Source organism: Mucor velutinosus (assembly GCF_035048745.1).
Source record: "Mucor velutinosus strain NIH1002 chromosome Unknown tig00001563, whole genome shotgun sequence".
In the NCBI taxonomy this organism is placed as follows: domain Eukaryota; kingdom Fungi; phylum Mucoromycota; class Mucoromycetes; order Mucorales; family Mucoraceae; genus Mucor; species Mucor velutinosus.
The window spans coordinates 3053669-3080876 of NW_027041904.1; the positions used below are offsets into that span (position 1 = coordinate 3053669).

Genomic DNA, 27208 nt, shown 5'->3' on the forward strand with positions numbered 1-27208 from the left:
AGGCTGATCGACGATCGACCTTGTGTGTTCATGTACCAGTGAAAGCACTGATATTATTTATAAATTTAAGGTTCGCTACATGATATCCTGCCTCAGGCGATATGTGCTGTACAGAGGGATGAGCACTCCTTAATTGTCTGTTTTACACAAAAGAGAAGAATTGAAAACGTTTTTTCAATGTACGTGTACCCGGAATGATCCCAAAATGACATTTTTTCTTATGGTATATGTTGTGTCTCTTGTACAACGCAAGAGGGCATTACACAGGAGATTCCCTAACCACCAATGACAACGTAGAGGAGGAAACTCTCAATGTATATTAAAAATGCGAGGTTGAGAGACAACAGCAGTGTGATTTTCAGATTTTTCAATTGTACCAAAGAAAAAGAAGCATGCAAAAAAGAGACTTGACTGATATTCAATGATGAGCTGGTTAGCATGATGCTCACACAAGTTTTTGTAATTAGTTGCTATAGCGTCTTTAGGAGAGATGCCAGTGATTTGCAAATTACGATAAAATTTCCTATTTTTAACATCTCTTAATAGGCTCAATTCAAGTAAATCGTGGTTGCCAGTAGCTGAACAGTGTAACAATCCTGTATCCAATCCCTATAGTCTTGGCGTCAGATTTTCGTTTTAAAGCAAGTTCCAGGTTGGCGAGTCTGTAGGCACACTCGAGCCATGCTTGTAGCAGAGAATCGTTTACGGTTTATTGCGTACTAACACAGTTTCTCATCGCTCAGTAGAAAGAATACAATATGCTAATTTTTTTCATTGAGGAAGGTGTAATCGTCACAAGACTCGTGCTTTTGTTGGATAGGATAGCCAGCAATAAGGGCAATAGCATGTCTTTTATGATTTATAGCAACAGAAAGTGCTCTTGCAAGTGATCCAATTGCACCTTTTGAATGGCACATCCTACATTAGATTGCGGAACTGAAAATTTTTCGTGAAAAGCCAAATCTTTCATGTATGAAATACGCAGCTCTTCTTTCTCTCTGTTCAACTCATCACGAAATCAACGCCCTCATGGATTCAGACGACGCCGAAGAAGTCAACATCAACACCGAAAACAAGTACGTCAAAGATGCCAAAGTAGGTGAAGGTACCTATGCCGTGGTCTACAGTGGTAAGCATATTGACATAGTGCATTAGAGGAGAAAAAGCTTGTCCTAACGTTTTGCTCTAGGTACCTCTGTACAAACTGGACGCAAGGTCGCCATCAAAAAGATCAAAATGGGCCAATTCAAGGATGGACTGGATCTCACAGCGATAAGAGAAGTAAAATACCTTCAAGAACTACGCCATCCTAATGTAATTGAGGTATGAACATAACAGCATCAGCAAGTGAGATAAAATCAGCACTGATACAGGAGCTTCGCAGCTGATAGATGTCTTTTCACACAAAACCAACTTGAATCTAGTATTGGAGTACCTGGATTCAGATCTAGAACAAGTGATCAAAGACAAGAGCATTTTATTTATGCCAGCAGACATCAAATCCTGGATGCTGATGATGTTGAGAGGGTTAGATCATTGCCATAGACACTTTGTATTACACAGGGTAAGCAAGGGCTCTAAGCCTATATCCAGCAACATGGCGCACTGAGCATTTGTCACTAGGATATGAAGCCCAACAATTTATTGCTTACCAGTGGAGGTGTGCTCAAGATTGCAGATTTTGGTTTAGCAAGAGATTGGGGAGATCCAGGAAAGCAAATGACATCTCAAGTAGTTACTAGGTAAACTTTTTGATTGTTGTAAGCATAAATGCCTGTAACTAAAATCCTAAAAACTAGATGGTATCGATCCCCTGAATTACTATTTGGAGCAAAAGAGTACTCATATGCAGTGGACATTTGGGCTGTTGGATGTATATTTGCAGAACTCATGTTGAGAACACCTTACGTAGCAGGCGACACAGACATAGATCAACTCACCAAAATATTTCATGCATTGGGTACGCCGAGTGATGCTGACTGGCCGGGTATGAGCTCTTTACCAGATTATATTCAATTCAAATCATTTCCCAAAGTACCACTGCGACAATATTTCACTGCTGCAGGCACAGATGCACTCAGTTTACTGGAGCAAATGTTGGTGTTTGATCCCAACAAGCGATGGACAGCGGAGGAATGCCTTAGCCATTCCTACTTTAGAAACACACCATTGGCTACTGAACCGTCAAAGCTACCACAGCCCAAGAGAGCAGAAGTAGAGATATCCTCATCGTTGAAACGCAAAGCGACAGATCATTTGGATAGAAAGGTACCAAGAAAGCTGAACTTTGCTGTCTGAATGCCTCCGTCGCACCGAGCCATAGAGTCACAAGAAAACACCACTTGAAATGAGAGAGCACCAAAGGAGCGAAAAAAGAAATACAAATCAATCAAATCTTTTTTCCCTTTCTTATTTCTTGTCAAAAAAAAAATAAAATAAAAAATAAAATAAAAAATAAACCCTTTTTTTTTTGTTTTCGCCTCTTCCACTCTTCATAAAAGATACAAAATGAGTCGTCAAGATCCTGCTGGTAGATACAACAATGCTGCTACTGGATACAACAACACTGGCAGTACAAATAGTGCCAATTGTAAGTTGAATCAACATGTGCCCTTAAGCGATTTCTAACCTGTTGAGAACACAGCTCAAACCGAGCAATTAAAATCATTGAGATGTGTCTTTTGCGATATGGTAAGTCGATGGCCATTTGATGGTGAAATTTTTTGTCTAATGCAATCTTCAGGACAAGCCCCTTGATGCCTTTTCCGCCACACAAATCCAAAAGGCTACCTACAACCGTAAGTATAAACCATCGCTTGGTCAAATGCACAGCCAGTGCTGACATCTCGCTTCTACAGCTTATGCCCCTCCCTCTTTCAACGCCAAAAAGAAGACCATCAGCTGCAAAAAGTGCACTCCTGCCCAAACTACTCAGCTGACTTGCATGATCTGCTCCAAGACCTTGCCACTGGACAAGTTTGCAAAGGTAAGAAAGAGAGAATGAAGGGCAAATGGAGAGGAATTGGAGCATTGACTGTTTTGTGCATGTTAGTCTCAACGTAGAAACGCTGAAAAGGCTCGCTGTATCAAATGCATCAAGAAGCGTGAAGAAGAGGACGTTTGGGCATCTGACCCTGATACCGATAGTGAAGATGATTACTATTAAAGATTTATTTCTTTTTGTTCATGTAGAATAAAGGGGGTAAAGAGGAAATATATGAGAGATTATTGAATAGCTATTAAAGATACATGTTTATGTTTATATGGCGTGTTTTTTTTTTTACAAGGTATATTTATATATTATTTGCCACCTAACCAGCTTGAAGAGAAATTGGTAGTTGAGTTATCTCTATCGGAAGGTATAGGTCGAATGGCTGCTGGTCCAATGCCTTCGTAATCAATGTGCATTCTGTGTAAGCTGCGTTTGCTACGGATAGGTATAGCAGGTGTAGGTCGAGTTGTATTGTTGCTGACGGATGTGGACATGACGGGAGGGAGATAGGGTATTTGACGTCTTTTTGTTGGATGAACAACATTGCGGGCATATTTCGTGTGTGGAGTGGGGTCTTCATGGTGTAAAGCAGAGGCTGTAGTGGCTATCATAAGTTTTCGTAGTGTATTGAATCTACCCTCGTCCACGTCGTCGTCTGCGTTTTCGGAAGGGCTTAGTATTAGAGTGGATGAATTTGTGGTTGTTTTAGTGAGTGTGGATCCTCTGTCATAGTAATGATGATCTGTAGTCGATGCTGTCGAAGCTGTAGTAATGGAGGAAGGAGTCGTGGTATTGCTACTCGTGTTACAAACTTCGGGCTGTTTGTTGTTATTTGAAAACATATTAGCAAGCCAAGATAACGGCCTTGTATTGCTGTTGGCATCGGCAGTGGATGTAGATTTAGACGACTTTAGTTTCAATGTAGATTCTCGCTTGAGCTGCCTCTTTTTGATAATCTCTTCTTCTACCCGTAATCCGCTTTCCTCTACTTTTTTGACGTATTCCACTTGTAATTCGTTCATTGTGTTTCTTAAAATGCCTAATTCCTTGAGCATGTCTTTTAGCAAATCCACCAAGGGAAAGAATGCTAGTGTGTCTGTATCCGCTGTATTGACCCACAGAAATCGAGTGTCTAAAATATCCACATCCATCAATATGTTGTCAATAATCGAGTTGCTCATGTTGCTTAATTCTGTGATTTCAAATGCTCGTTTCAAGCGTCGATTCAACGCTCGGATGTCTGAACCCCTTAATCGATCCAGGACTTGTGTTACATGCTCCTGTAACAGTATGAAGGGTGATTTTGTCAAACCAGGGGCTGAAGTAGTAACTGTTCCATCCTTGATTGTGATGACTGAAGATGTGGATGGGGTAGGTACAAGTTCTCGCTGGTTTGGCTGTTGCTGTTGCTGTTGCTGTGAAGGTGGAGGCGGCATATTGTCCATGTCGTCCAATGTATTGTGCTGTTGCCGCATGAGTTCATGTCTTGTCCCTAAATCACGATTCAAACATACCTCGCTGTAATCCAGCATGATCTCATGACTGCTGCAATTGCTGGCAGTGCTCTTACTACTGGAACTATCCATATCATCTGTGATCTGAATTCTTTCTCCTCTACTGTTCTTGACATAGTAATGATAGTGATGATGAACCACTGCATTCTTGCTATTGGGCGAAACCACAGGTGATGAAGCTAATGAAGACGTAGGCATCGATGAAGACACCGAAGGCAGTGGCGGCTGCATCGTTGTCTTTGATCTGATAGGGAGTCCAACCTTCTTCTTGGCGGAAGAGGTGGTAGTTGCTTCGTCCTTGACAGAGGTGGCTCTTTTTAGCTTTTTTGATCTCTTGATGCTAGCCTTGATATCATCTTGCAGTCGCTTGCCATCTTGCTCCGTCGTGCTGCTAGCTGAATCTTCTAATTTTTGATTCAATGCAATGACTTCTCCTCTTGATTCTGACAGCTGTTCTTTGCAGTTGATGAGATCAGATTTTAACTTTGTATTTGCTGACGATAGTTCTTTAATTAAACTAATGAGATCATTATTGTTGTTGCTGTTGCTGTAAGATGACACAGACTAACATGAAATAAGAAATCATGTGAATACACACACTGTTGAACAAATGATGCGCTTGTGTAAAACTTGCCTTGATTGTATCAGATTCAGTACGTGGTGCTTGGGATAATATCATGGCGTTTTCTTGTACTTGGCGAGAGAGTTGTTCATGGTTGCTGTAAAGAGATTCTTTTTCTGATGGTCAGCCTTGCAATTCAAGCACTCTGTCATGAATGCTTACCATATCTGATCTTGAGCTTCTTGATTTTGGATTCCAACACCAGCTCATTCTTTCGACAAATCGCCAACTCCTGATTTGTGTCTTCCAGCTGTATCGCATTCTATCAGTAACATGGACGTATTAGACCCGCCCACACGCTCTCACCTTGGATGTGAGTGTTGCCTCATTGGATTCAGCATGTCTTGCCATAAATTTGTACAATCTCAACTTTTGCAGTTCTGACTCCTTGATTTTCAGATCCATCTCCAGTTGACTGCACTTTTCATTTGTCATTTCGAGATCTGCTACTGTTTCATCCAGAATCTATTTAATGCGTCAACCTTTGCGACCCCATAATAAACGGCATTTAGCCCACCTTTTGTCTCTTTTGATACTCCCAGAGCCACTTGTTCTTTTCCTTTGCAATGTCGTCTTTCTGATTCTCTACTTCGTCTAGCGACTGTTCTAATCCAGCAATTCTTTCGTGGCACTCGTTCAGCTAGAAGAAAATGATACAACAGTGTTTGTTACACATGTGAAAAAAAAAGAGGGCACAAATATCCATGCAAAAAATGCTCACCTGTTTCTCCAATTGTGCTCTTTGTTGGCTTGATTCAGCTACATATGTTTCGTGTTTGTGGAGAAGTCCTTGGCCGATTTCTACAATGTATCTGAGTCAATAGAAGAGATCAAAATCAAACGAATCAAGGCTACCTGCAGCGAGTCTTGTGTCAGATTCAAGTTTCTTCATTGTTCGGTTATAATACTCGAGATGCTCGCAGTTTTGTCTTGAACAGCATCTGCACACTTCAAACAGGCTACTAGCAACCGAAGAAGGGGTGCCCAGCACTAGCTGTTGGCTGTTGGTCCAATCTTCGTCCAAGATTGACGTGGATCGAAATTCCATGTTGATGGTCGTAGGTGTTGTCGTTGTCGGTAGAGGTGTAGTCGCTGATTTCATAATGTATGGTTTTCCACTGCTGGTCATTCAAATGGAAGGGAGGAAAATAAAAAGGAAATTTAATGGTTGAAAGAGAAGAAGAAAGAGAGAGAGAGAGAGAGAGAGAGAGAGAGAGAGAGAGAGAGAGAGAGAGAGAGAGAGAGAGAGAGAGAGAGAGAGAGAGAGAGAGAGAGAGAGAGACAGAGATAATTGTGCGAGAGAATAATTTATAGGCAAAAAATAAGGGTCCACGCACACGACCACAAAAAAATTGGGCACAAACAGAGAGAAACAATATAGGCACGAACAATAGAAAGGTAAACAAGTTTCAGCGTCAATTGTCGTTCAAATGTGCATTGTTGATCAAGGAAAAGAGAGAGAAGGAGAAGCAATTTTATTAAGGAATTCATAAATAAGAAATAAAGCGGCCCACATTTTAAATGTCCAAATAAATCAGATGAATCGAGTTACACTGTCGAGATGTCTCTTCCCCAAATAGCGCAACGAGTCCAATCTAAACTGAGGTTCATTCGAGTGCGCATGCTCACTTGCTCGCTCCAATACACACTGCGCCATAAATACAGTGCCCATAAACCACCGATCATTTGATATCCCCACTTGAAATCTCCTACGGCTGTGTTTCCCAAATAAGCCAGCGTACCAAGATGGTTGTATCGGAATGGGCCCACTGCCTGCTTTGTGCTGGATTCGTCCTTCTTTTCGTAGAGTGTGTTTAGGTATTTGGCAAGATATTGGCCTTGCTGACTTGCAACTTGGGCAGTCTATGTGGGCAATAGAGCCGGAGATGGGTGAGCTTCTTGTATATTGGATCCAGTTTATTACTTACAGCTGGCAAATTGGTTAATTCGCTGTCGACATCCTGTAACATGGCCTTCATTTCGTCAATGTCCAGTGTTCCGCTGTGGTCCTTGTCGTATTTTCTAAACTTTTGCTCTAGATTCACCAAATGCTCTTCGGTCAATGGGAATCGCTCCTTCATGACATTGCAGATGGCTGAAAATTCCTGTAACGAGAGAGATCCGTCCTTGTCTGAATCGGCTTCTTGGAAAAACTCCATAATGTGTTCCAACAGATTAGGGTTTTCAATCGAGGCACAGTCGCCTAGTGCGTAGATGGAGTCATCTTCCAGCCCTCTTAAATGAAGGTAATTGTCGGTAGTGAGCACACGTTTATGTGCTTGTTCCGGCAATTTCTGAGTCAAGTGCTGAGCAAAAGGTGTCATGGCTACACACGCCCATCATAAAATTAAACACTCTACCCCGCTTATATGATATCACCTTACTTACCAATACCAGTTGACCACAGGCACAGTCCGTAAGGCAGCTTTCGAATGACAGGTTCGGCATTGGGATCACTGGTTTTGAGCTTGTAAACCACCTCCTTGTCTTCAATACGAGCCACACGGGCATTAGTAATGACATTCACATGTTCACGATCAAATCTCTTTTCAGCGTATTCACTGATCTTGCTATCGAATGTGTTGAGGATATGATCTCTTGATTGAATAATGTGAATTGAAATGTCTTCACGCACCAATTTGGGAAACTATAGGCATGAATTTAGATGGTGTTCAATTCTTCCTCTTATATACAGTTATCGCTGCTTACCCATTTCACTAAATCCTCGTTGATCCAGTCAGACATTTCAGCAGCGAACTCAACACCGGTAGGTCCTCCACCACACACAACGAATGAAAGAAGTCGTTTACGCTCTTCAGGTGATGTTGTAGGCAAACAGGCCTTTTCGACATTTTCAGTAACCAGATGGCGGATACGGATAGCGTCTTGAATTGTCTTTAGTCTCACTGTATTGTCAATGCCTTCGACACCATGTGTCATGCTGGTGGCTCCAACTGCCACAATCAATTTGTCGTAGGGCACATAAAAGTTCTCGTCGCCGTTGCATCCTTGCACCTCCACCAACTTGTTCTCGAGATCGATATCAGTAGCACGTCCTTCTACGAAATGCGCCTTAATTCTAGCTGTAATTTTGCGTACAGGCTCAATCAGAGATCTAGAGTCATGCATTTAGCATTGTGTTACACTCTTGCAAAGATACACTCACCTTAATTCCAATGTTCCCACTGTTGCGCTTGGTAACAGAGGTGTGAATAAAAAGTAGTTATTATCGCTGACCACGGTGACATTGTATTTATCCTTGTCCAAGTTCTTGATGACTGAGATAGCGCCCCATCCAGATCCAAGAATAACCACTCGCTCTTTCGTGTTTTCATGCTTGGTGTTATCATCAATATAGTATTTTGAGATGGGGAGTCCCTTGGCACCGCCTCGTTCTGGATGAAGAGCCAAGTAGGGCACATGTTCTGATTCACCAAAGGCGCCGACGACTCGGTCTTGGTCTTGGGATAGATAATAAGCAAAACTGCCAACTGCACCCACTGTACCTCCAACGAGGAACAAACGCTTCAGCTTGGGGCCAATCCATGCATTCGGTACCTTTGGTGATGAAGAAGAGGAAGAACCGAGAAAGGCTCTTTGAACCAAACGCACGTTGGTTTTCCTGGGTAAGCTCTTTGATGTAGCTAATAATGAACGCGAAAACATAATGATGCCAAAAAGTGAAAAGAAGGAAATTGCGTACCTCTGCTCCTCTACTGTTTATATCTCTTTGCATTACCTGTTTCATAATTACATCATATCCGCCAATCGAATTGCTATTACTGTACAACCCCAGGGCCACATCTAAGTGTTTAAGCTTTCCCTGATAAACTCGAGAAACAAGGCCAAATACATTCGAAAAAAAAACGTATCGTTGTATCAATGAGCATAGAGACGCTCTTTTTTTGCGATTTTACATCTCTATTTATCATGGCATGCCATGCATTTAAAAGTCGATTTCAACAGTGCTTTGAGCATGATAACAAACTCACTGATATTCCGAGAAACCCAATCATTTCCCAGTTGAATTCACCGTCATCGGCCCGTCAATTCATTATTCATTCTGACAACAATAACCACCACACAGTGCTTAGAAAGTGCAATAGTTTACCCACCCGAAATCCAGAAGAAAAGAACGCAGTTATTGTAGTGGTTGCAGCGTCCATCTCTGTTACTACTTCTCCTCGTTTGCTACAACCGACGGCAAAAACAACTGCCTGTTCTCTAAAGAGAAGAAACCACATTCGAAGGAATAAAAGGAAAATATATAGACAGAAATCATGCAGTTCGTCCAGCAACTCACCTTCATCGTCATTATTACAATCACATTCTGTTACTGCTGCTACTACTGCTACTAGTGTTGTGGAAGCTAAATAAGCATCCTGTCATCATCTTCCTCACATTCCGCAAGCGATAATATCACTATATTTATCCATTTAATTTCAAATGGAGCCTTTATTTAACAATAAACACTAAATAGAGGAAGCATATTATGGTTCCTATTTTCTTGGTGCTAGCGTATTGTAGATAAGAAATCCCATCAGCCTATTTCTTGGGTGGCAAAGGATAAGGGCTTGGGAGAGCGGGCTTGTCAGGTCTTATCTTGGGCATGTTATTAGTGAGAAAGTTTAGCAAGAGATAGATGTAAATGTAAATGTAGATTCAATTGTTGATTTGAAAAAGAAAAGAGTCTTGTTGTTTATATACTTTTCGTTTCTATTTCGACTAGACAAAGAGTAACCCAAATCAACTTGTATTCAGCATGTTTTAATCAGGTATTAAAGCGTAGAAGATACTTATCAAAGGTCTAATTTGATCGTTTATCAAATGTGTTGGATGGCATCACGCAAATCCAAATAATGAGGGACGTGATATAAGTTCTCATAACTGTACTGTACACATAATGAGCCTCCATTAACATGATACTTACTGTGATGCCATGACTATCTTAGGACAATTGAACACCACTATGGTACATGTTTACCACAATTGATCCACTTTATAGACACAATCACACTTCAATGACCATGGCCCTTATGGTAAAGCATATTGCTCTTGAGACCATTGACATCAAACCAGGGTCACAGCATGATACTATCATCATGACCTGAGCGCAATATATTTTACATCTATTACAATAAGGGTTTCTCTGACTAATCTTACAAAGAACTTCTTCTCTGAATTTCATTAACAAGGTTTCATAGTCGAAATACCATTCGAAACGTTGATTAGGCTGGCAAGTTTCCATTTCACATTAACATTCCCATTTAGATGAGCAATTTGTAACCATTAAATCTAATAGTAAAAAAAAATGGCTAGCAAAAGTAAAACGAAGTATCCAGGCTAATCTATAGTATTCTTCAATTCGCAATACTCTTCTTATTAGCTTCGAAAACATCAATTACCTTGAGCGAAATACAGTTGTGCCAGCAGCAGCCAAAATGCTTAAATCTCCGCTATCCATTTTTTTCTCTCGAAATGGAAAATTTTGATCGATTTTCGACTTCCTTGAACTATTTTTCCCGCTGGTGGATCAATTTTGTCTGCACGATGGCCAATCTCTTAGAAACGCTCAGGCTTCCGCCAAAACATTTCGTCTGTCTGTACTGTCGTCGGTGGAACAGCCCTTGGTCTTGCAAAATGTCTCTGCTGCTAATTGGAAATTCTTTTGGTCCCTGTCTCTTACCTACATTCAACGTAATGTGATATACCGATTCATCGCAGGCTGTATCCCTTCTAGAAGCAGATTACACTACATGATGCCTGCATTTTTCGAGTCCCACAATTGTCCTGTCTGCTTGTCTCCCAATGAAACTGCCAGCCACCTGCTCTTTGACTGTCCATCCAAAGAAAAGGTATGGCAAGGCGTCATTTTTGAGTTCCTATGGCCCACCACGTCCATCACTGACATCAAAGAGGCTCTTCTGTCCCTGGACTTTTCAGATATCTGGTACTCCCAAGTCAAAGGCATCCATCCATACAGAATCCTACTCATCACCCTGTCTCAAATATGGCTAGCCCATATGCGCTTTGTTTTTGACGGCACTATCTTTGTCCCTGAGGCGATTCTGGTACATATCCACTCCACTGTCCGACAGACAGTGGATGAAGATCAAATCCATTCCCTCTTGTAATTTAGATAGTTAGATAGTTCCTTTTGTTAGTTTAGTTTAGTTTCCATTTATATTTATATTTTTTTCATTTCTCAATTGCACCCGCCTCTTCACTCTGACCTATTACTCTTAGTGTACGCGGCTCAATCAATAAACACAATTTAAAAAAAAAAAAAAAAAAAAAAAAAGAACTATTTTTCGGGTTTCAATTATGTAAGTTGTGATGATCATCCCATCCTTCCTTAAGCTTTTTTGGAGCACTTTTTGAGGCGGTTCTAATGATGCCAATTATGGGAGGTGTTTTGAATTAAAGCATTGAGCAAATTTTTAAAAAGTGAAATGTGGTTTTTGCCCAAAATGTCGAGATTTTGCTTATCAAAGTCTTACAAACAAAGTTCCACGGATTCCTTTGGATCAAGAGAAACATTTTCAGTTAGTATGTACTATAGTAAAAGTCTTTATTTTTGAGGTCAAAAGCGCGATCGTTTGATTTTCGATGAAAACCATGAGGTATCCCTCATGGTTTTCAGCTCTTACACACTACTGTACTCAAAAAGAGTTGCATGTGTCACTACAAAAATGAGCATTATTTGTACTCATTCAGAGTTATATATTTTTCCATTAACACTTGGGGGATTTTTGTACCAATCACAGATGATATCGAAATTACATGTAATATCAAAATCCAATGCTGTTGGGCTTAATAGGCCCTGCTGCCTATACCGAGCTGCCTATACATGGCTGCCTATACATGGCTGCCTATTCCTAGCTGCCTATACCTAGCTGCCTATTCCTAGCTGCCTATACCTAGCTGCCTAAACCTAGCTGCCTATACCTAGCTGCCTAAACCTAGCTGCCTATACCTAGCTGCCTATACCTAGCTGCCTATACATGGCTGCCTATAATGCGTTCTGCCCTCTACTATACCTTGCTGCCAATTGTTTATTGATCGCAATCATTGGGGAATACCTTCTAAATATCATTTGATCCCAGTAGGCTATCATGCCTTCCACAACTCACTTGTACCCCCACGCTACTAGTTGCGCTTGGTTTAGCTTTCTCTTTCGACTGATGCAGAAGCTTCTTCCCTTAACTATATTGCCCTGCCTGCCTATCTAATCCTAGCTTCATTCTCTACGCTGCATTATTTTTGTAACAATAGTTTCAAGCATGCTATTGGCAGTTTTTATCAGTAGTTTCTTTTGCGAAAGCATTTGATGCGCAACCTCCTCAAAACATTGCAAATAATTTTGATGAGCACGCATCAAATACAAATTTCTGATTGCAGTCAACGCAAAGCACTTTCATCTGCTGGTATGTAATTCAGCAAATTGGTGTTTAGAAAAGAGCACAAACATCTTCCCCAACTGTGTAACTGTGTAGGTTGTGGAACAATCGAGTCGACTCACCAAATACTCTTTATAAGGAAGCCAGCATCACTTTTCTATTTTCGTCCGCTATTCATCAAATGTTGAAAAACGACGCAGCTTATAAAATTGCTAAGAGAGCCAAGAAAGCCACTGAAGAAGAGGCAAACAAGGAATCAAACAAAAAGGTTATCAAGAAAATGCCAACGAATGCAGAGGAGATAGCCTTGAAGAAAAAAAACAAAAAGCACGCAAACAACGTAGCCGCTCTATAACAAAGTCTCAGATGATGAAGAAGAGCGCAAAGACTGCACATGCGAAAGCCATCAAGTACATCAATGAGCTGGAGAAACGGAATAGGCAAGCTGTAACCCAGCCTAATGCTTCGCTGAACGACAACACTAAACAACTTGTCCATGCAAACGGAGCATTTCATTTTGACGATGACAGCATCGACCATGGCTTCGACTACATAGAGCCTTCTAACCAGCGTTATGGTTTCACAACCATTTTCAGACAAAAAAAACAAAGGAGAATTAGAAAAGACTTTTGGGCTCAAGAAAGTGTCTCGCTCAAGAAGTGGTATCTTGAATCTCACGAGATTCATGGCCATGCTGACCCTACCCTCAAAGTCCCAAATCAATTGAAAAGCACATATCAATGCGACTGCAGCAATAAGAAAACATTGGAGGTATATTGTTATATGCTACACAGTAAGTAAATTTAGTGAAACTCCAAATATTACACAAGCTAAACTGACACTTGATTTGCAGACCATCAAAAAATCAAAGTTGATTATTGTATGCATCAACCAATCCTAAAGAAATTGGTATTGATGCAAATGTTGCCAAGCAGCACAATTCAACCAAAAGCTGCGGTCCATTTCGCCGTCTTTGAAAAACTGATGAGCTTGAAGCTACATGGAAGCATTACAAATTATGCATTCGTGAAGACGCAGAATGTTGATAATCTCTTGTTGAGTAACTATGGTGAAAACGACGTAAGTTAAATGCTGCAGACCATTGTGCTGTTTATCTCAATATCTCGCCGTTCTCTTTTCTCTTTAGTTTAAAAATTTGAATAACGGCTTGTTCAACACACTACAAGTAATATATCGAAATTTGAAGAGCCATGCCTTGGATGATTTACGACTGGTCAACCACTCTTTGTACTGTCATGCGTGTTTTGTGAGTTGCGTTGCAAGGCATCTCGTTAGCAAAAACTGATTCAGGCTTTCTTTTAGGATGGTGATACCGTTGGAGTTGTAATGGATGGCAACTTCCAATTAAAAAGAAAGATGAACAAGCGAAACCGAAATGATGTAGATCTCTATCCTAGTATCTTTTCAACAAGCTACGACATTGCACAGCTGTGGGAAGTCGAAGGTGAAGTTGAAAAGTTTGCTAATGAAAAAGATGATGCGAAAGAAGAGCTGGTAAGCATATTGACAATATAGATGCACTAAAATGTTTGTACTTGATGGTGCATACTAATCACATTTTCATCAAGTGTGGTCTTGAAGAACTAGACAACATCAACAACCCTACGTTCAAAGCTGGCTCAGAGAAAAATCGAAAGGTGAGTAACCGTTTTGACGAAGAAGGAGTTTTTTCTATGAATTGTGCAAGACATGGCGTGCCTATTCGATTATACGATATTTATAATGGCGAAGGGTAAGTAGATCTTGGTAATGCTAAAAAAAAAGACTAACAACTTTCTGATTCCCCTAAATGATTGTAACAGGCGTAAGTACGCACTTGCGGCTATCAGTCATCTTATGAGTTTATTGGGTAACTCTCAGAAACTACTAATTATGTATGACATTATTTGCTTGTGTAAGGGCAAATTAGAGGTAGGCATATACATATTCAGAGACTGCATACATCGATTCCAACACAAGAACGAACTATTAGTCGTGTATACCAGGGCTAAAGGAGAGGGCTCCTTTATATCTCGTGACAGTGTTCCACGCCTATGCCCATAGCATGCATTGTCAAGTCCAACACCATCCACGAGTTGTCAATGGCAGTGGCAATACCGGTAAATAAGCATGAACAATAAAAGTGGAGAACAAAATACTGACTCAATAATCAGATGGCGAAGGTGTAGAGCGCTTCTGGAGCACAGCAAATCGCTTCATTTCCATGATCAGACAGATGAGCAAATTCAACCGCAAATCATTGTTAACAGATGTCGTATATCATTTTAGACAGAACAAAATGTTGGAAATTCGTAAGCTATACATAGCTTTCATATTGTTGTCTTACTAATCTATTTATAACAGCGGGACAAATCTTAAAAAAGTACACCAATGCAATGAAGAAGGTGAGCGAGCTCAACATTACAAATGAGAAATTTTTTGCACTGGAAGAACAGTGGAGTGAGCATGTAGAGATCGTGATGATTCCAGCAACTCCTGCCGGTGTGCAAATCCTTATAGATAAGGCAGAACAAGAAACCCATGTCAGTAGGTATTCTTACTACCTAAAATTAACCGTTGAATATTTGCTGTTGAATGACTTGAGAGATGAAAGGTAACTTTTAAACATGTGCATAGAGGAATATTACTGTTGAACCATTTTTAAAATGTAGTGGAAGAAAAATTGAAATCACTACCAAGAAAGATATCAATAGAAACAATTTTTTGGTCGATCAAATCAAGCAATTACAATCTGTGTATGGGTATGCGATGATCAACAGCCTAGATGATCCAGCCTTGCAAGAACATCGAGAACGGATCATTGAAGTTCGATACAATGTAATGAATACATTTGTAAAACACCTCTTGTTTGCAATTCTGATGAAAGAGCACAAGATATCTCAACCTGGCTCATTTGGTAATGGCTTGGCCTTTTGTGAGAACGAAAACTTCCCTTAGATTGAACTCTAACCCAAATGATAGGCACTGCAAAGGCGGCCAGAGTTATTTTGTCGCTTGAAATATTGAAGAAGAAAGCAGAGGCGATCATTTCGATGATCAACAAATTTGTAGAAACCTCATACAGTGAGTTATAATTTTGAATCGCAAGCGAGAGCAATATCTTAGTGTATAATGGTATGAAGGTACGCAGGCAGAGATCGACAGAAGAAAGAAGAAGACAGTCGGAAAAGAAGTGGAACGGATCAGACTGTATGCTGCCGAAAATGGTCTGGATTTGCCCACCCCTTTGAACAACTGGCATATATTGAAAAGAAACGTCGAAGAAATTTCTATTTTGATAGTAGGCTCGAGTAAACTCAATAGCATAAGAAGCATGTATACTAATGATACTTTTCGATGAAGGGTGAAGCAAAGAGGGTTCTTGGCAACTACGAAAGTGAGTTGTCATCGTTGAGGGGAAAACAGAACAATCATTTTGTCAGAATGAGAGTTCTGGACGTTGCTCGCCGTCAACGCAGTGCCAAGTCACTGTTGAAAAATATTTCAAGATCCAAACCTCCGGTATTGCTTGCAAGCAGAGATGCCTCTGACTTGCTAAACAATGTCGTTATTTTTCCTGAGGTGGATCTTAGCGATGACGGGAATGAAATTTTCGACAACATTGAGGATGATGTGGTTGACGCCGGTGATCCAAACGATGCAGATCCTGGTGAAGGCGGTGAGCCAAACCCAGAAGACGAAATTCTACTCACATTTCAAGACATTGAGGAAGGATCATAAAGCATCAAGTGCCTATTTTTTTATTTTATATATATATATTATCTAGTAAAACTTTATCGTATGAAAAAATCTCAACATATATGTTCCTGTATCAAATTATCCCTGAATTAAATGAACGTTGCTACAAACACTAATAATGGCAATTTTCTCTAAAAAAGAGAACGCAGGGACTTGAACTCGTAATCTTGTCTGTTCCGTCGACAAAAAGTTACCATTTCGCAAAGCAAAAATTTAAGAAATTTCAAAAATTCTAGGTAATACTATAGTTATTACAATATTTTGTACTACTACTCACGTGATGTGAATCAACTTGATTGTCTACTAGCTTTACATGTATACAAAACTAATTGTATTCTTGTAAAAGTATCATAAATCTAATATTTTTAGCTTCTCAAAGGTATTTCCGATGTATCAGAAATGTAGAAACAGTGATCATATTGACTTAAACTAACGATAAGCTAATAATAAACTATGAATCTTCTGAATCATCTTTAATACAGTCAGCCCAACATAGCATCGTATTAAATCATATCAATAATACAGCAATAAAATGGTAAAAAGCTTTTAAATGGCGTATTTGTTGAACTGGATCATATAATATATTAATGTAGTGAGTACACTTTGTCACAGAAAGCTTCTATGTGGTACCTTACTGTAATGCTAAGTTTTCTTGTTTGCTTTGTACTTTGCTATAAAATCATTGAATTAATAATATTAGCTGTTTCCAACGATTCTCTTTATTTGAAATAACATTTCTAGTATTGAATACATTTGCCACGTGTGTCATTCATCGCGTTTGATTAAGAACAAGTACTGTAACGACAGCGAACGGCTGTTGTTGTTTTATGCCTCAACAGTGACTAACGCTATCTAACAAGATATATTCAACATATGATTATGAATTACAGAGCACTGTTGTATTATAACTGAACCTCGTCATTGACATTACTTTTGCTGCTAGGTGCTTCCGTTTGTTTTCTATTTCGCAGATAATTTGACGTACAATTATATATTATTTATAACGCTATTATGAAAAAGCTACTGTGATGTATGAAAACCGTTTCATAGTTGACATCCTCATATTCCAATAACTGAATGCATTTGCTTCCTAGTCATATCAATACACTGATAAAGCAAATCAATTCAAGCTAGTGGTTTTATCTTTAGCTCTTCTTCCTCCACTTCCTCCTGACTATCACCTCTTAACAATAAAGGTACGTTCTTTTATTGCATACACAAATATTTTTAGTACTTGTACCTAGCTGCTATTGCTCTCAGTACAACTGATCAAAGTGGGCTATAGTCATATAATTGAGGTAGCAATCATAGTCATAGAGGCATTCACGCTTGCTTTGTCATGAGTCAAAAGTCATTCGTACTTTGTCAAGTTAAGCTACCACTAGTCTCGTGTATGATGAATGGCACAATAATTTATTGTATATAGCATACTGCTAGTAGAAAAGCTCTGTGTGAGCACCGTTTTTGCCATACTGTAATTCAGCGATGGTTTACTTTGAGGCTTGAAATGTCCTTTTTGAAATATTGCCTTGTCCATACTTGAATTTCTCCTTTGTGCGTTAATCAGCTTTTGCAATTTGTATCATGTATATTTTGCTGACGGGAATCTATGTCTTTGTATAATGTAGTAATAGAGCAAAATTCAGCACTTGGTTTCGACGCGCTTCTTGAGTTTTTAATGATTAATGGTCTCAAACACTGAACAACCTGTATAGTCAATGGAATTGTCGTAGCAGGGTCCATAAATTGGCTAATAAAGCAATATAGTAATATCTGTCATATAGACGGTAGTGGTGACACTGTTTGTGATGTTATACCCTTGTCTCGGCTTTCGTTGTATATATTTTGAAGGAAGACTCATACTTACTCTTGTTCAACCACATATAGCTTGATTTAAAGTGGCAAGCTTTCGTCTCAGAAGAGTTTTTTATTCGTCTTATTAGACAACCCTCTCTTGAGTTCAATCTTTTGTTGAAATCGAATGATGAAATTTAGGAACGAACATGAAAATGACGAATTCCAGAGGGTATTTTGACTGCAATGCCTATAATTCCCATGCTTCATTTTGTGTTCGCCCCAGAAGTCCAATGAAATCCTCTTGATACTGTACGTGGAATGGATAAAGCTAATAAAATCAGCAATCTGTTTACACTAAAAGGTGTAACACACGGAACAAGTACTCGAGTACGAAATCCCTTTTGTAGATGCGTCAATCTTGATCAAGGTTCAATTCTATATTGTGTATGATCTGTTTTTCAAGTGCCAGCTCCTCCAGCGACTATCAAAATATCTATACGTTGTGGTCTATTTGTTGATTGACTTCAAAATTCGCATTATGCTTTAGGTAAAGCTCATACCAAATAATCGTATATCGTGACCATACAACACCGCCGAAATTGAATGCTAGACAGCAAGAGGATGATGAAATGGGATGGCAATGCTGCTCTACTGATTTTATGATGTATCTTGATCAATCAAAAGTAAATTGGAAATGAAGCGTTGATAAAAAAGATGAAAACAGTTGACTGCAATTATTGAAGAAAGCCTCACTTTTGATCAGCAAGGTGATACATTTTAATAATCTGTGCAACATTTATTAAAGGAGTGCTGGCCCAAAGTATATATAGATACACGCAATATTAAATTAACAATCCCCCTTTTTTTTCGAATTTACGTCTTTTTACCACTTTATAAACACATATACAAAACTACATCCAAGCTAATCAACTGTCTTTGTAAAGCATTTATTCAATTAACAAAATAAAGATGGCGACACTCGATATACAACTTCAACTACAAATGACCATTACACGCAAACCACATCAATTGAGCCTTTTAAAGTCAATAACACCATCGCGAAAGCCTTTTAAAACCCTCTTTGCATCATCAGTAGATAAACCCTCAATATCATGATCAACTTTGCCCTTGCGGTTTGTTTTTGGGTATGGCAAGTCCTCTGGCCATCCAACGAGACCATACACATGACCATCACGATATTTAGTTTTCGTAAACACCTTCTTCCAACTAGGAGCCACTTTTTTTTTGTCAGACAAGCCAATTGCCTTTGCTATAAAAATTATTAGAAATGAATTACATGGATTGGTTAGATGTGCGATACTCACACCAGGCATCTTTGGCTACGACTCGTAAATCTTTGATATCTTGCTCTTTGCTTCCACGAAGCTTCTTGTTTGATTTTTGAACAAGGTCAGCTGAAATGGCATTATTGCTCGGATCAAAGGCAGCCAGTAGAGCATTCGATGATTTGGAAGAAAAGTTCGAAGGAACAGGCGCAATAGCTGCAAAATATCCAGCGATCGTTGGTGTATCGTCCAGTGTTGAAATTGCTGCAGCAGGCCTTTTTTGAGAACCTCGTGCTTCATTATCCTCTCGTGAATCATCACCATCCTGGAACGAGCCATCAGAGTCATAATCGTCATCAGAGTCCTTCAGGATTTTGGGATACCTGCGAGTAGCAGTGTGGGGAGTGTGGGGAGTGAGGGCAGCATGGGCAGCGAGGGGAGTGAGGGCAGCGTGGGCAGCGTGAGGAGTGTGGGCAGCGTGGGCAGCATGGGGAGTGTGAGCAGCATGGGCAGCGTGAGGAGTGTGGGCAGCGTGGGCAGCATGGGGAGTGTGAGCAGCATGGGGAGCCTTCGTATTACCTGCCAAAAATTATCAATTTTAGACATTGAAAAACCAGTGTAATACATACCTGGGGTAATACGAGTTTTTCGCATCTCTCTTTCCAGAAAACCGATGATACTCATCGATGGCAGCGTTTCATCGATTTGTTTAAAGGCTTCTTTTGATTCATCTATGACATACATGTTAACGAATGTCCTTATAACCGACCGTAAAAAATGATTTACTGTACCAGAATTTGGCTGATACAATGGTACGTAGAGTTTATCATAAATGGTGTCAGTTGCTCGGTAAATCATCAAATGTGTGCGATAATTCTCTCTGAAGAAATCTGCACTTCTGCGAAATTGTTTCCAATGTCTATCAAAAGACTTGTACTTGGCCAACATGTCAATGTTCGAGGACCGCTTCTTCTCTTCCTCTGCCTCTAGTTTGTATGGCCGTTGCTGCTCTGCACTAAGCGCCTTCCATTGGGCTCCAAGTTGCTGCAAATGGGCTTTGCGCTCTGATTTCAGAATTTTTTTGCCCTGAGTATGTTCCTTCTGATACATACTCCAGCCACTGAGCTTTGTCTTGATTGCTTGGGGAGGCTTGAACTCTCCAATGAATTTTGTGTGATGCTCGTAGCACACATGTGCTCCAAGGTATCGCTTCACTTGGTCTTTGGTGAAGGCTGCATTTGTTTCAGCGAAATCATTTATCAAGAGATCCACTTTTTGGAATAATGGTCTTAATAAGATTTCATCATCACTTCCATACATGAAGAACGACTCAGTATGACTGTGTTTGTCTTCATCCTCATCTTCGTCTTCATCTTTGTCTTCATCTGCGTCTTCATCTTCATCTTCATCTTCAGGCTCTACAGTTAGGCGAGTGCCGTCGCTGTTATCACTCCAAACGTCCCCAGCATCTTGTTCAATGATTGATTCATCATCGGAACCACGACCAGTCTGCTGGCTCGCGTAATCCATCTCTCCTTCTAAGGCGCCAAAATAGTTTTTAATCAATTTACTCATTTTAATGTATAAAGAAAGAAAGAAAGAACAAAAGCAAAGAAAATCTCAAATGTATTTATAAAGATGGCTTGCTCTTAACGAGAACTGTATAATTGCAACGGCTTATCAACAGAAAATATGATCCACAGCTTTAACAACGCATGCATGAAGCGAGATCAATTCATAAATAGAAGCATGCGAAGATTTCAAAAATGGTACAAACCCGTTTGTGCTTCTCCCTTATGATAAACAGACAACACCTCGTCATTCTCCTTGAAAATGTTCTATAAGAATTTGAGTTGTTCCACAGTTGCGTAACATCGCTTTTGTCCAACATTAATTATCAACTAGGTTCTGAATGGCAAAAAACCTATGCTTATTTAAGAAGTGCAGCTTAAATGCCGACAATCACTGTACTAAGCAGCTACTTTGACGAATAATACAACGAAGCCATAATAAATGTAGGCATAGGCATATATGACAGTTGGCAGAGGCACACAGAAAAGTGGGCAGAGATGTATCTAAATGTGGGCAGAGGCATATATGAAAGTTGGCAGAGATGCATATGAAAGTAGGCGGAGATGTCTTTAAATGTAGGCAGAGATGTTAATGAAAGTGGGCAGAAAGTAGGCAGAGAAGTATTTAGATATGGGCAAAGGTATATATAAATGTAGACAAAGGTATATATAAATATAGGCAGTGGTGTATTTGATAATAGGCAGAGATATATATAAACGTAGGCAGAGATTTATATAAACGTAGGCAGAGATATATATAAACGTAGGCAGAGATGTTAATGAAAGTAGGCAGAGATGTTAATGAAAGTGGGCAGAAAGTAGGCAGAGAAGTATTTAGATATGGGCAAAGGTATATATAAATGTAGACAAAGGTATATATAAATATAGGCAGTGGTGTATTTGATAATAGGCAGAGATATATATAAACGTAGGCAGAGATATATATAAACGTAGGCAGAGATATATATAAACGTAGGCAGAGATTTATATAAACGTAGGCAGAGATTTATATAAAAGTAGGCAGGGATATATTTAAATGTAGGCAGAGATGTATCTTAAAGTGGGCAGAGATGTATATAAAAGTGGGCAGAGGTGTAAATGAATGTAGGCGAGAAAGGTATTCATGGGTTGAAATGAACAACGTTTCCATTGGACTAAAAATCCATGATGTTGGGGGAAATCTGATTGAACTCTGTAATAGTTAAATTTGCGCACTTTGTTTAATGTAACATGTAACTCTTTTTGAGTACAGTGTGGTACGCAACAGGTCTGGTTTTTGGTCGAATTTTGGCGATCCCAAAAAAGTTGAGCAAAGGTGTCAGCAAGTAAGTGCTAGCCAAGCTTGATGGTGTGGTACCAGTCTGACGGTTTAAAACGGCTTCTAGCGCGAGAAAATACTGCTCAAATGTATCCGAATTTCACTGTTTCTTGCTGGTTTTTGAGTAGAAAGACGTGATGTCAGTATGCTGTCTGCCCCTTATATGAATTATCTCCCTTGGCAAAGATGTAGAGCATCATGGAAGCCTTGGATCTTAAGTCGCAGGTGAATTCTGAAGAAATTTCACACGAAAGTAGTAAAATTCCAGTAGAACCCACACATAAATTGTACATATTTACATATTCGGTCATGGTATAAGTACTGCAGCAGTAGTAATGCCGCAGACGCCATTGTATATCAGCATTCTCTGGCCATGGTGGTTGTCGAATTCGAAGTGATGGAACACATTTCTATAAAGGCGAAACTATTAGGGATTTTGAAAGTTCTTCCATTCACGTAGTGGTTTTTAATGTGCAGATATCATAGAGCTCCCATCATAACTTATAAGTATCAGCTTTAATGAGAGAAAAAAAACTCTTTTTCTCCTTCAAACAAGCGTCTCATTACTGCCGCATTCTGAACATTGTGTCCTAGCTACGGAAAACGGTACTTGTCTATTAGGATCTTAACGAATCTGTCAAAGAAGCAACTCAGCTAGAACTGAAAAGAGCCAGCTTCCAACGCTGACACCACCTTGCGTTCGTTGTGAGCTATTTTATCAGTAATCCAACCAGTATTTTTATGTTGTTAGTAGCACCACGTGGTTTCTAATGTTGATCAAGAAAACTAAACATGCTAATGAGTAGCCATATCATTGATCCTTAGGCAACCCGTGGTACCTCAATCATTGGATCACGAAACTGAGGAAATAAATGTTACATTCTGATCCTAATTCTCACTTAGTAAGAAGCCTATTGCGCAATCCTTTGTTATCTCAGCAATGCTGATGCAAGCCCCAAGAAACTGAATATTTTACCATTATTGTGTATTACTTTTAAAACTAGATCATTGACAGATGACAAGTTTGATTTACTTGCTTATCAGCTTAACTATTCATGCTGTACACTCACTTGTTGTCCAATTCATTTACTCGCCCTTGATGTACTCTTCAACCATTGTAGAAACTTGGGAATTAAGGTTGAAAGCCCTTTATTGCCAGAGAAAACTTCTGCTTTCAATTTTGAATTGAAGATCAAATTCGAATGTTAAGGTTAGAAATACAGATCTTACGAGATTTTCATATTACGGAGTCAGATTCAAACAGACAGGCAGACACAGATTACATTCTCATATCCAATACACCCATTATCAGATTTGAATTAATAGTTCATGTAGCAGCTCGTACAACTTAAACTCATGTCGCTTGAATGCCTATAAACTGATATTTCGCATATTGCTTAAACAAGCAAAATGTAGGTATATCTTGACCAAGTAAAATGATTCCAGTCCTCGATCAAGTACTACTAAACAAGCTGGTGGTACACATCGAATTCTGGTACATAATCACAGGGCTTAAACCTCAAAAAATTTCTAAAAGAAATCAAATATCCGGGCAGAAAATCTTTCTATGAAATTTAAATGTAACCATGAACCACAACGCTTATCCAAATACACAGGATAAAAAAAAAGTACTTTACGATGGTAATAAAGGGATATATATATATATATATATATATATATATATTATGAATAATAATGATACAAAGTACACAAGTTTGAAAAAAAAAGAGTAGAGAATAAGGAGGTATAAGAAAAATATGTATACATAAACTAGAAAGTAAAGTTGTTGAGGTTACTATTATACGTTGTTGTGGTGGTAGTGGCAGGAGATGGTTCAGTTGCTCGAGTAATCAATACGCCCATTGTATCATCTTGCGCTGCTACACAGTATACGGACACTGGTTCATCGGTAACAAAGTTTTGCTGCTGATTGTACAAGCCATCACCAAAGCAAATGTTGTCAAAGTCCATTTGAGAAGACAAGAATTTGTCGAGATCAGTGTTTTCAGTGGATGAATCCAAGAATAGGTTTTGTTGTTGTTGTTGTTGTTGTTGTTGTTGCTGTTGTGGCTCAGCCGCTGTTGTTGTTGTATAATAATAAGGTTCTTGTTGAGGTATCATCTGAAAGTCTAATGGAGTAAATGGCACTGATGAGTTGGCACCTTTGGCCTGATTTGCCATCATTCCAGTGTTGTTGTTGTTGTTACTGGGAATGTATTGCATGTAAAATCCAAGGTTTTGCTGTGCTATTGCATTATCAAACTGGAATTGTTGTTGCGCCAATGATGGCTGCTGCTGCAGATGATGATGGTGATGCTGACGATGCTGCAGTTGTTGCTGTTGCAGTTGTTGTTGTTGTTGTGGTGGTGGTGATGGCTGTGGTGGCTGTTGTTGTTGTTGTTGTTGTGTATATTGGATAGGCTGATCTTTATCGAATTTGATCTCAAATTGATCTTGTGGCTGCACCGTTGGTTTCTGATCTACAATGCTGCTGGAAGAGGTTGAAGCAGAGGGAAATACACGCTGCAATTTTTGTTGTCTTTGCTTTTGCTTTTGCTTAAGCTTGTGCTGTTGATTTTCAAGAGCCATCTGCTGCTGCTGTTGTTGTTGTTGTTGTTGTTGTTGAACCTTGGCCCTCTTTTTCTTTTTGTTTGTAGCGTCAATTTGATGGTTGTAGTCTTTAATTACAATTGAATTGCGCAAAGATGAAGCATTGGCGTCGAGCTGGTGCACGGATGACTGAGACATTGATCTATCGCTGTTGCCAGGTCTTTCTTTTCTCTTTTCTGTTGTTCCTGGTGAAAAGACAATTTGAGCAGCAGTAACAATGGGCTGATTCATCTGCATCTGCTGTTGCAATTGCTGTTGCATGCGATTATCGTCTTCTCGTTCCTGAGCCAGAGAGAATCTGTTATTGTACTGTCGCTCCAGATCAATGAGTGCATGATGCAGCATGGAATTGGTGTCTTGCGATTGAGGTAGTTTGCTTAACGTGGCGAGACTCAGGCTAAAGTTTTTGTTGGCATTGTATTTCTCGGGATTTGCGCTGGCAGCGTTCATGATATGTACACGGAGAGCCATGACAAGAGCGTAGGCAATCATGGGCGATTTTGAATGATAGAGAAGCTCACTGAGATCTAGTTTTCTTGCTGCATCAGTGATGATAACAGCGGCGTAGGAGCAAATGTCGTAAGAAGGTCTGTTGCTGGTGTTTCGAACAGCCAGCACATCATTGACGTAGGGTCTATGAAGGAGAATCAGGTTGGTGCACAAGAACATTTGCTTTTGGAATGCAATTCGCTTCGAGATGGTCGATTCTTCCATAAGGACATTGGGTGAACTCGATATAGGCGATTCTGGTTCTTTCATCGGGTGCATGATGTCGATCAGCCATGAGTCTACACTGACTAAAAAGGCATTGTGTCGCTATAACAGACGGATGAGATGATATGACATGTCATGATCTACTGTTCTGCATACCTTGACGGGCCCCTGAATGATAAATGGGGGTGGCGGGCAGTAATTGAATTTGATGACTCTGGCAGTGATCTTGCTAAGGGCAATCAGCGTGTTTAGACCATCTATCCATTGAGCCGTGGCATGATCGTCCGTTGGTATTTTTATTGGCAATGTAACATCACTTAGTAGGACAAACAAAAGAAAAGGTCAATATACAAATAAGGTCATAGTGTTGTATTTCCTTTGGTACTCACAGCACTTTCTCCTCGGTTGCAGAGGGTCTTCCATAAGTCATACTGATGGTGCAATCCGCAATGTAGGCCAGCCAAAATGTGCGTATACAGAGTTGCCCTGTTGAATCTGCCTCTGTGGAAATAACGGCCCGATGAATTCCCAAATCAAGCGCCATACGAAAAGCTTCTCCAGCCCATAGCCATGCTTTTGTGAGATCTTGATGCTTCTTTTCTTGTTCTAAATGGTTTGTCATGATCACCAATGCCAAGACAGTGCTGATTCTCGGTCTGTCTTTATAGTAATTAACAAGAGTAGATGCATAATTCATGCATTCTGTTCCCAGCGATTGAAAAGAGCGATTATCAGTTGTGAGTCTGCCAGTTGTTTCCACATGAGCAGCACGTGCAAATAAAGCGTAAAAGAAGAGAGGAGATAGATAGCTGCATTTGGGGTTGTGTAATTGCGACAAGACTTCCTGCTTTGACATTAAGGGGTAGAATGGGTTCATGTTGTCATAGTAAGTGTCTATTAAATAGAGCTTGTCGCTTGTATCGATATATGGCTCTTTTGGTATTGAAGTAAATGTGGGGAAACTTTCTTCAACGAGTACGACCGAGGGTTGTTCCAAAGAGGGAAGATAACCACAAAATGAAGTTTCCCCTGTATAATGGCCTGATTTTAGCAGACCGGGTTTACGGAAGACGGTTGTCGAGGGTATTGATTCACTGGATTGAGTGGCTAAAGTGTTGGCAGTAACAACGGAAGAGGAGGATGGAGAAGGAATATCTACTTGATCTTCTTTTGAGACATCTTCATGGTGCAAGCATTGACAATTTGTCCTTGTGCAATGCTCATGAGGAAATGAATTTATATCACATCGAACCTTCTTCTTTTTGCACACTTCGCAGGCCTTGTTGGTGGGCCTCGCCTTCTTCTTCTCTGCTTGCGAATTGCTGGGCTCCGGCTCAAAAAATCGAAATTCGACATCTGGCGTTGTTGGATTTCTTTGGATCTTTATTATATCAGCTGCTATGGCTTTGAGGTTTTGTAGTGATGGAAAGGGCAGTGGTGGTGGCTCTTCATACATTGGAGAAGGAAAAAAATCAAGAAATGGAAAGAAGAAACCAAGATATGAGAAGAAAAACGGGCGCGTTACTCATATATACAACAGCAGTAAGGTAGCACACATATCTATACACACACACAACCAATATACGAAACTTTTTTTTTATATATAAACCACGCACACGCTCACT

The 27208-nt window shown here is 39.8% G+C and overlaps 8 protein-coding genes across 8 annotated transcripts; 4 read left to right on the forward strand and 4 right to left on the reverse strand.

The window, feature by feature from the left end:
- Nucleotides 1-1029: 1029 nt before the first annotated feature.
- Nucleotides 1030-2298, forward strand: ATC70_009613 (uncharacterized protein; the record flags this gene model as incomplete). The annotated part of the gene is made up of 5 exons (XM_064828842.1): nucleotides 1030-1129; nucleotides 1190-1323; nucleotides 1385-1564; nucleotides 1624-1742; nucleotides 1800-2298. The coding sequence occupies 5 exons, from the start codon at nucleotides 1030-1032 to the stop codon at nucleotides 2296-2298; spliced, it is 1032 nt and encodes a 343-aa protein (XP_064686044.1).
- Nucleotides 2299-2508: 210 nt separating this feature from the next.
- Nucleotides 2509-3166, forward strand: ATC70_009614 (uncharacterized protein; the record flags this gene model as incomplete). The annotated part of the gene is made up of 5 exons (XM_064828843.1): nucleotides 2509-2590; nucleotides 2645-2691; nucleotides 2744-2798; nucleotides 2859-2986; nucleotides 3053-3166. 5 exons carry the CDS (start codon nucleotides 2509-2511, stop codon nucleotides 3164-3166), a joined length of 426 nt encoding a protein of 141 aa, XP_064686045.1.
- Nucleotides 3167-3300: 134 nt separating this feature from the next.
- ATC70_009615 (uncharacterized protein) lies at nucleotides 3301-6230 on the reverse strand (the record flags this gene model as incomplete). The annotated part of the gene is made up of 7 exons (XM_064828844.1): nucleotides 3301-5023; nucleotides 5076-5238; nucleotides 5291-5378; nucleotides 5435-5593; nucleotides 5646-5768; nucleotides 5850-5929; nucleotides 5984-6230. The coding sequence occupies 7 exons, from the start codon at nucleotides 6228-6230 to the stop codon at nucleotides 3301-3303; spliced, it is 2583 nt and encodes an 860-aa protein (XP_064686046.1).
- Nucleotides 6231-6676: 446 nt separating this feature from the next.
- ATC70_009616 (uncharacterized protein) lies at nucleotides 6677-8794 on the reverse strand (the record flags this gene model as incomplete). The annotated part of the gene is made up of 5 exons (XM_064828845.1): nucleotides 6677-6991; nucleotides 7057-7454; nucleotides 7517-7775; nucleotides 7838-8243; nucleotides 8295-8794. The coding sequence occupies 5 exons, from the start codon at nucleotides 8792-8794 to the stop codon at nucleotides 6677-6679; spliced, it is 1878 nt and encodes a 625-aa protein (XP_064686047.1).
- A 2090-nt stretch (nucleotides 8795-10884) lies between these two features.
- Nucleotides 10885-11262, forward strand: imp3 (U3 small nucleolar ribonucleoprotein imp3; the record flags this gene model as incomplete). The annotated part of the gene is made up of 1 exon (XM_064828846.1): nucleotides 10885-11262. The coding sequence occupies one exon, from the start codon at nucleotides 10885-10887 to the stop codon at nucleotides 11260-11262; it is 378 nt and encodes a 125-aa protein (XP_064686048.1).
- A 1632-nt stretch (nucleotides 11263-12894) lies between these two features.
- On the forward strand, nucleotides 12895-16269 carry ATC70_009618 (PKS_AT domain-containing protein; the record flags this gene model as incomplete). The annotated part of the gene is made up of 13 exons (XM_064828847.1): nucleotides 12895-13321; nucleotides 13382-13608; nucleotides 13676-13795; nucleotides 13852-14043; nucleotides 14118-14281; nucleotides 14352-14460; nucleotides 14522-14648; nucleotides 14703-14840; nucleotides 14893-15142; nucleotides 15201-15445; nucleotides 15511-15612; nucleotides 15672-15829; nucleotides 15892-16269. 13 exons carry the CDS (start codon nucleotides 12895-12897, stop codon nucleotides 16267-16269), a joined length of 2637 nt encoding a protein of 878 aa, XP_064686049.1.
- Nucleotides 16270-19109: 2840 nt separating this feature from the next.
- Nucleotides 19110-20945, reverse strand: ATC70_009619 (uncharacterized protein; the record flags this gene model as incomplete). The annotated part of the gene is made up of 4 exons (XM_064828848.1): nucleotides 19110-19354; nucleotides 19410-19949; nucleotides 20000-20101; nucleotides 20162-20945. The coding sequence occupies 4 exons, from the start codon at nucleotides 20943-20945 to the stop codon at nucleotides 19110-19112; spliced, it is 1671 nt and encodes a 556-aa protein (XP_064686050.1).
- A 3084-nt stretch (nucleotides 20946-24029) lies between these two features.
- Nucleotides 24030-27039, reverse strand: PBY1 (putative tubulin--tyrosine ligase pby1; the record flags this gene model as incomplete). Its single annotated transcript, XM_064828849.1, has 3 exons — nucleotides 24030-25685; nucleotides 25740-25812; nucleotides 25973-27039. 3 exons carry the CDS (start codon nucleotides 27037-27039, stop codon nucleotides 24030-24032), a joined length of 2796 nt encoding a protein of 931 aa, XP_064686051.1.
- Between the last annotated feature and the right edge of the window lie 169 nt (nucleotides 27040-27208).